Source organism: Lolium perenne, chromosome 6 (assembly GCF_019359855.2).
Source record: "Lolium perenne isolate Kyuss_39 chromosome 6, Kyuss_2.0, whole genome shotgun sequence".
Classification (NCBI taxonomy): Eukaryota; Viridiplantae; Streptophyta; class Magnoliopsida; order Poales; family Poaceae; genus Lolium; species Lolium perenne.
Genome location: NC_067249.2, coordinates 239,478,200 through 239,486,483, shown reverse-complemented (window position 1 = coordinate 239,486,483; position 8,284 = coordinate 239,478,200). Strand labels below are relative to the sequence as shown.

The following is an 8,284-nucleotide window of genomic DNA, read 5'->3' as shown; positions in this document are numbered from 1 at the left end:
AGTATTAACTGACGCGCCACCGTATCCTCACTTCCTCAGCCGGCCAAGTCATCCCAACTCCCAAGGGGGGCGATGGATGAACCGACGGAGTATCGCGTGGCTCAACTGATAATAGAGTACTACACACTACCAACACGCAATTCGCCGTGGAAAAGCTAATGCAACGCCGTATTTAATCACGTGCGTGGCGCACAACCACATAGCACAGCGTAACCGGACACTCTACGCTTTTATTAAGTCGACAGTGTGCATGCAACAGCATACTGAAATCTAAAAGACGATGGTGTCACCTTGAACATCGTTAACCCAGCTATACTTGTCCGCGTACGGGTTTGTGATGCACTCCGGCGGGTACTCATTGATGCACTGCGCCCAGACGCCCTTGTCGGCCATGTAACCCTTCACCTCCCACAGGCAGCTGTTGCACTTAAACCCCGAACCGAACGTGAGCATGAGTACCCTGTCCCCTCTCTTGAGCCTCTGCTTCGCCTCCATGTAGGACAGAACGTACCACAGGCTGCTCGCCGACGTGTTCCCCCACCGGTGCAGAGTCATCAGCGCTGGCTCCACGTCACTGGCATTGAGGCCGAGGCTCCCCTTTACTCCCTCCACGACCGCGGTGCCGCCTGGGTGGATGCAGAAGTGCTCCACGCCGGTCTTGAAGTTTATCTTCGGACCGCCGTGCTTCACGCGGCCACGGGAGAGAAGCTTCTTGCGCATGGTCCCGGCAGCGAACCGCGCGAGCTCGGACACGGGCAGGATCCGCGGCGCGAGGCGGCCCAGGTTCAGGGTCAACGCCCGGCCAGCGACCCTGGGCAAAGCCTTGCTGAGGCTGATCCCGACGCGCCCGTCGCCGTCCTCGCGCTGCAGCGCGCACGTGTGCGCCTCCTCGTCGCCGGCGGTGTTCTCGCGCACGAGGTGGCGAAGCGCCATCTTGGCCCGCCGGCCGAGCGACGGGTCGTTGGTGAGCAGCGCCGCCGAGCCCCCGCAGCGGAACAGGCAGTTGCCCATCATCATGGACCTGTCCGTGCCGGCGTACCAGTTGGGGGCGATGGACTCGGTGGAGACCACGAGGGCTACGGACGTCGCCCGCGTCCGCAGCGCGTTGCGCGCGAGGTCCAGCGAGACAAAACCGGCGCTGCACCCCATGCCGGAGAGGTTGAAGGCGGCGACGTCCTCGCGCATGCCGAAGCGTCCCACGATCCGGGAGGCGAGCGACGGCGCCCGGGAGAACATGGAGACGTTGACGACGAGCACGTCCACGTCGCGTGGCCCAAGGCCGGTCTTGTGGAAGAGCTTGGCGACGGCCGCGTCGAAGAAGGCGTCCATCTCGTCGAGCGCGTCCTGGTGGGTGGGCGTGTCCTCGCGGCCCTCGAGGATGTTGCGCGGGCAGTAGCTCTCCTCGCCGATGCCGGAGCGGACCATGACCCGGAGGAGGAAGCGGTACTCGGGGAGGCCCAGGCGCTGGTTACGCTCGATAACATGGCCGGCCATCTCCGTGCTCACCTTGCGGCCGTCACATGGCTTGTAGCAGACATAGTCCAGGAGGTAGCACTGCGACTGCCGGCGACGGGCGACGACGGCGCGCACCAGGGAAGCCACCGTGCGCGCAAGGTGGAGCACAGTGAGCAAAAGGAGAAGATCCATCGTACTCTTACTCTCTGAATCTGATAAGTTCGAGCTTAGAGTTCAGTAGAGCGAAGCAGAGCGCGATAATATAGCCGCCTGGAGGCTAGCAACCAATAGTCTCTTTTACAGTTGGGATTGAAAAGTGGCTAAGAAAACGGAAAATCAAATCTGATCTCGGGTGCATATGCACCCGGTATGTATAAAACATATTTCCAAACCGTAAAAAATTTAGGAAAAAAATTTAGCATATAGAGGGACATGTTCTATGTGTGCACGTAAATTTTCACCTAAAACCAAAAAAAGCAACATACATATAGCAGTACTCGGTCGGCCCGTATAAACCAACCTATATAGGGTGTTAGCTAGTCCAATTTTGGCTAGCTGAAACGGAAAACCCTAAACGGTGCCTAACGCGGCGGCGCAAATGCTTGGTGTCCCTGTAGCCCCATGATGCTGTGGGCCGTCCCATTCCGCGGGTTTTGAACCGTTCTTATTGGTTTTTTTTTATAGTTTTTTTAGTTCGTTTTTGTCGTGGTTTTAAGGCATCTTCAGCAGGCTGACGCATTTTGGAAGCTCAAATTGACCACGTGCATCCGTTTGCGTTGGTCCGCGAACACGAAAATAGTTATGCGTCCATTTGGGTTGGGGTGTCTCGAACGGCCAGACGCATATTGGCGCGGACCATTTTTCCTGAAATATCGAAAAACAAGAGAAATAAGCAAATAGCATGAACATATGGCCATCATATTGGCTCAAATTAAGGTTTCAAATAAGTCATCACATTGTGCACAAGGTACGGCACGAAATGTAGTCCAAAAGATGCCCAAACATGGCCAGAACAGCAAATATAGTCTAAAAAGAGGCCATGGTGGTTAACAATGAAGACGCAGATCAAGCGTCTCGTGCGCGAATTTCGGCGAGCTTCTTTAGAGCCAGGCCCTGGTGTCGTAGTCCATGTTGCCCAAATCGGCCAGCATGATCCTTGTGGCCTCTGCCCGGATCATGGCCTCGATGTCACACATTTTGGCATTGGCATCTGACTTTTTCGCCTCGACGTCTATCCTTTGGATCTCAATGGCCTCTTTGGTAAGGTTGAGGTAGATGACAGATACGGTCTCTTTTTCCATACGCTTCTTCTCATCCCTTTTGTTCAGGATGGGTTGAGAGTCGACCATGATCTTCTCCAAGGTCTAGCTGAATGCCAGGGCTAATGCCTCCTGGGCAAGATCAGCCTTGGTAGCCTTATGACTCCAAGAACAAGGTGGAAGGGCTTTCTGCCTAGGATCGTCGTCTTCGCCTTCAATGACAAACGTGGCTATCCCATTCTTGGCAGCTTCATGGTAGGCCGCATAACTAACCTTCCACTCGGCGCCTCCTTCAGCTTCTCCTAACAATGAACCATATAGAATCTCTTCTTTTGTGTTGCCTTAAACTTCTCCAAGGCCCTTGGTACCTAATAGGTAAAAGTTGGTTTATGATATGCTAAATGCCGCAATAGATGGATGGAATCACGATGCCCGTTACTTACCAGTGCCATCACGCCTATGCCGCTCTCGGGTTGGGCAACAATTTGATCGACGGCGGCGCGGAACTTGGAGGTCTCTTCATTGATGTAGTTCCATCTTTTTCTGATGGACTCTTCCACGCGTTCGCTGCGCATCTCGTAGGGCTTGTGACACTTTCTACCTTCGTACTTGATACGTCCAAAACGTATCTATTTTCCCGAACACTTTTGCTATTGTTTTGCCTCTAATTTGTGTATTTTGGATACAACTAACACGGACTAACGCTATTTTCAGCAGAATTGCCCTGGTGTCTCATTTTTGTGCAGAAATTCAACTTTCGGAAAAATCCTCGGAATTTATATCAAAGGGCCTATTTTACCAGAAGAATCACGGAACCACAAGGGCAGGCCTGGGGGAGGCCCAGGGCCCCCAGACGCTAGGCCAGCGCGGCCTGGAGGGGGGTGCGCCGTGATACGTCTCCGACGTATCGATAATTTCTTATGTTCCATGCCACATTATTGATGTTATCTACATGTTTTATGCACACTTTATGTCATATTCGTGCATTTTCTGGAACTAACTTATTAACAAGATGCCGAAGTGCCGATTCTTTGTTTTGCTGTTTTTGGTTTCAGAAATCCTAGTAACGAAATATTCTCGGAATTGGACGAAATCAACGCCCAGGGTCCTATTTTGCCACGAAGCTTCCAGAAGTCCGAAGAGGAGACGAAGTGGGGCCACGAGGTGCCCAAACCCTAGGGCGGCGCGGCCCCCCCCTTGGCCGCGCGGCCCTGTGGTGTGGGGCCCTCGTGCCGCCTCCTGACCTGCCCTTCCGCCTACTTAAAGCCTCCGTTGCGAAACCCCCCGGCACCGAGAGCCACGATACGGAAAACCTTCCAGAGACGCCGCCGCCGCCGATCCCATCTCGGGGATCCAGAGATCGCCTCCGGCACCTGCCGGAGAGGGGATTCATCTCCCGGAGGACTCTACGCCGCCATGGTCGCCTCCGGAGTGATGTGTGAGTAGTCTACCCCTGGACTATGGGTCCATAGCAGTAGCTAGATGGTTGTCTTCTCCCCATTGTGCTTCATTGTCGGATCTTGTGAGCTGCCTAACATGATCAAGATCATCTATCTGTAATTCTATATGTTGCGTTTGTTGGGATCCGATGAATAGAGAATACTTGTTATGTTGATTATCAAAGTTATGTCTATGTGTTGTTTATGATCTTGCATGCTCTCCGTTACTAGTAGATGCTCTGGCCAAGTAGATGCTTGTAACTCCAAGAGGGAGTATTTATGCTCGATAGTGGGTTCATGCCTCCATTGATATACGGGACAGTGACGAGAAAGTTCTAAGGTTGTGGATGTCTTTGTTGCCACTAGGGATAAAACATTAGTGCTATGTTCAAGGATGTAGTTATCGATTATATTACGCACAATACTTAATGCAATTGTCTCGTTGTTAGCAACTTAATACTGGAGGGTTCGGATGATAACCTGAAGGTGGACTTTTTAGGCATAGATGCATGCTGGATGGCGGTCTATGTACTTTATCGTAATGCCCAATTAAATCTCACTATACTCATCATAATATGTATGTGCATGGTCATGCCCTCTTTATTTGTCAATTGCCTAACTGTAATTTGTTCACCCAACATGCAGTTTATCTTATGGGAGAGACACCTCTAGTGAACTGTGGACCCCGGTCCAATTCTCTATACTGAAATACAATCTACTGCAATACTTGTTCTACTGTTTTCTGCAAACAATCATCTTCCACACAATACGGTTAATCCTTTGTTACAGCAAGCCGGTGAGATTGACAACCTCACTGTTTCGTCGGGGCAAAGTACTTTGGTTGTGTTGTGCAGGTTCCACGTTGGCGCCGGAATCTCTGGTGTTGCACCGCACTACATCCCGCCGCCATCAACCTTCAACGTGCTTCTTGACTCCTACTGGTTCGATTAAACCTTGGTTTCTTACTGAGGGAAACTTGCCGCTGTGCGCATCACACCTTCCTCTTGGGGTTCCCAACGGACGTGTCAACCACACGCATCAAGCAAATTTCTGGCGCCGTTGCCGGGGAGATCAAGACACGCTGCAAGGGGAGTCTCCACTTCCCAATCTCTTTACTTTGTTTTTGTCTTGCTTAGTTTTATTTACTACTTTGTTTGCTGCACTAAATCAAAATACAAAAAAATTAGTTGCTAGTTTTACTTTATTTGCTATCTTGTTTGCTATATCAAAAACACAAAAAAATTAGTTACTTGCATTTACCTTATCTAGTTTGCTTTATTTACTGTTGCTAAAATGGCCAACCCTGAAAATACTAAGTTGTGTGACTTCACAACCACAAATAATAATGATTTCTTATGCACACCTATTGCTCCACCTGCTACTACAGCAGAATTCTTTGAAATTAAACCTGCTTTACTGAATCTTGTTATGCGAGAGCAATTTTCTCGGTGTTAGTTCTCGATGATGCTGCTGCCCATCTTAATAATTTTGTTGAATTATGTGAAATGCAAAAGTATAAGGATGTAGATGGTGACATTATAAAATTAAAATTGTTCCCTTTCTCATTAAGAGGAAGAGCTAAAGATTGGTTGCTATCTCTGCCTAAGAATAGTATTGATTCATGGACTAAATGCAAGGATGCTTTTATTGGTAGATATTATCCCCCTGCTAAAATTATATCTTTGAGGAGTAGCATAATAAATTTTAAACAATTAGATACTGAACATGTTGCACAAGCATGGGAAAAAATGAAATCTTTGGTTAAAAATTGCCCAACCCATGGACTGACTACTTGGATGATCATCCAAACCTTCTATGCAGGACTAAATTTTTCTTCGCGGAATTTATTGGATTCAGCTGCTGGAGGTACCTATATGTCCATCACTCTTGGTGAAGCAACAAAGCTTCTTGATAATATGATGATCAACTACTCTGAATGGCACACGGAAAGAGCTCCACAAGGTAAGAAGGTAAATTCTATCGAAGAAACCTCTTCCTTGAGTGATAAGATTGATGCTATTATGTCTATGCTTGTGAATGATAGGACTAATATTGATCCTAATAATGTTCCGTTAGGTTCATTGGTTGCACAAGAAGAACATGTTGATGTAAACTTCATTAAAAATAATAATTTCAACAACAATGCTTACCGGAACAATTCTAGTAACAACTATAGGCCATATCCTTATAATAATGGCAACGGCTATGGTAATTCTTATGGGAATTCTTACAACAATAATAGGAGTTCACCCCCTGGACTTGAAGCTATGCTTAAAGAATTTATTAGTACACAAACTGCTTTTAACAAATCTGTTGAAGAAAAGCTTGGGAAAATTGATATACTTGCTTCTAAAGTCGATAGTCTTGCTGCTGATGTTGATCTTTTGAAATAGAAAGTTATGCCTAATGAAAATCATCATAACAAAATTACTACTACAGCAAATGCCATCCAAGTTAGAATTAATGAGAATATAAGATTAATGGCTGAATTGCGTGCTAGGTGGGATAGAGAAGAAAATGAAAAACTGGCTAAAGAAAAGAATGTAGCTAAAGTTTGGACTATTACCACCACTAGTAATGCTAATGCTACACATGTTGCTGCACCTCCTACTATTAATAATAAAAGAATTGGTGTTAGCAATGTTTCCACTTCTAATGCAAAGCGCGAGAAACCGCTCGAAAGCTGCTAAAAGCTGAAACTACTGTGATAAAGCTGCTGAAATTTTTTCCAACATTGGGGATGATGATCCCATTGCTTTAGATTATAATGGTTTGAATTTTGATGATTGCCACATCTCTGAAGTTATAAAGTTCTTGCAAAAACTTGCTAAAAGTCCTAATGCTAGTGCTATAAATTTGGCTTTCACGCAACATATTACAAATGCTCTCATAAAAGCTAGAGAAGAGAAACTAGAGCGCGAAGCCTCTATTCCTAAAAAGCTAGAGGATGGTTGGGAGCCCATCATTAAGATGAAGGTTAAAGATTTTGATTGTAATGCTTTATGTGATCTTGGTGCAAGTATTTCTGTTATGCCTAAGAAAATTTATAATATGCTTGACTTGCCACCGCTGAAAAATTGTTATTTGGATGTTAATCTTGCTGATCATTCTACAAAGAAACCTTTGGGGAAAGTTGATAATGTTCGCATTACCGTTAACAATAACCTTGTCCCCGTTGATTTTGTTGTCTTGGATATTGAATGCAATGCATCTTGTCCCATTATATTGGGAAGACCTTTTCTTCGAACCGTTGGTGCTATCATTGATATGAAGGAAGGTAATATTAAATATCAATTTCCTCTCAAGAAAGGTATGGAACACTTCCCTAGAAAGAGAATGAAGTTACCTTTTGATTCTATTATTAGAACAAATTATGATGTTGACACTTCGTCTCTTGATAATACTTGATACACACTTTCTGCGCCTAGCTGAAAGGCATTAAAGAAAAGCGCTTATGGGAGACAACCCATGGTTTTTATCTACAGTACTTTGTTTTTATTTTGTGTCTTGGAAGTTGTTTACTACTGTAGCAACCTCTCCTTATCTTAGTTTAGTGTTTTATTGTGCCAAGTAAAGTCGTTGATAGAAAAGTTCATACTAGATTTGGATTACTGCGCAGAAACAGATTTCTTTGCTGTCACGAATCTGGGCTGTTTTCTCTGTAGGTAACTCAGAAAATTATGCCAATTTACGTGAGTGATCCTCAGATATGTACGCAACTTTCATTCAATTTGAGCATTTTCATTTGAGCAAGTCTGGTGCCTCGATAAAATTCGTCAATACGAACTGTTCTGTTTTGACAGATTCTGCCTTTTATTTCGCATTGCCTCTTTTGCTATGTTGGATGAATTTCTTTGATCCATTAATGTCCAGTAGCTTTATGCAATGTCCAGAAGTGTTAAGAATGATTGTGTCACCTCTGAACATGTTAATTTTTATTGTCGCTAACCCTCTAATGAGTTGTTCTAAGTTTGGTGTGGAGGAAGTTTTCAAGGATCAAGAGAGGAGTATGATGCAACATGATCAAGGAGAGTGAAAGCTCTAAGCTTGGGGATGCCCCGGTGGTTCACCCCTGCATATATCAAGAAGACTCAAGTGTCTAAGCTTGGGGATGCCCAGGGCATCCCCTTC

At 46.2% G+C, this 8,284-nt stretch overlaps 1 protein-coding gene across 1 annotated transcript; it reads right to left on the bottom strand.

The window, feature by feature from the left end:
- Window positions 1-210: 210 nt before the first annotated feature.
- LOC127309248 (3-ketoacyl-CoA synthase 12-like) lies at window positions 211-1,680 on the bottom strand. The gene has a single exon (XM_051340164.1). It carries the CDS (start codon window positions 1,645-1,647, stop codon window positions 271-273), a length of 1,377 nt encoding a protein of 458 aa, XP_051196124.1. The 5' UTR covers window positions 1,648-1,680; the 3' UTR covers window positions 211-270.
- Between the last annotated feature and the right edge of the window lie 6,604 nt (window positions 1,681-8,284).

What these genes read in the sequence shown, in the direction of transcription:
- LOC127309248 (XM_051340164.1), bottom strand. Translation starts at nt 1,647, where the DNA reads ATGGATCTTCTCCTTTTGCTCACTGTGCTCCACCTTGCGCGCACGGTG.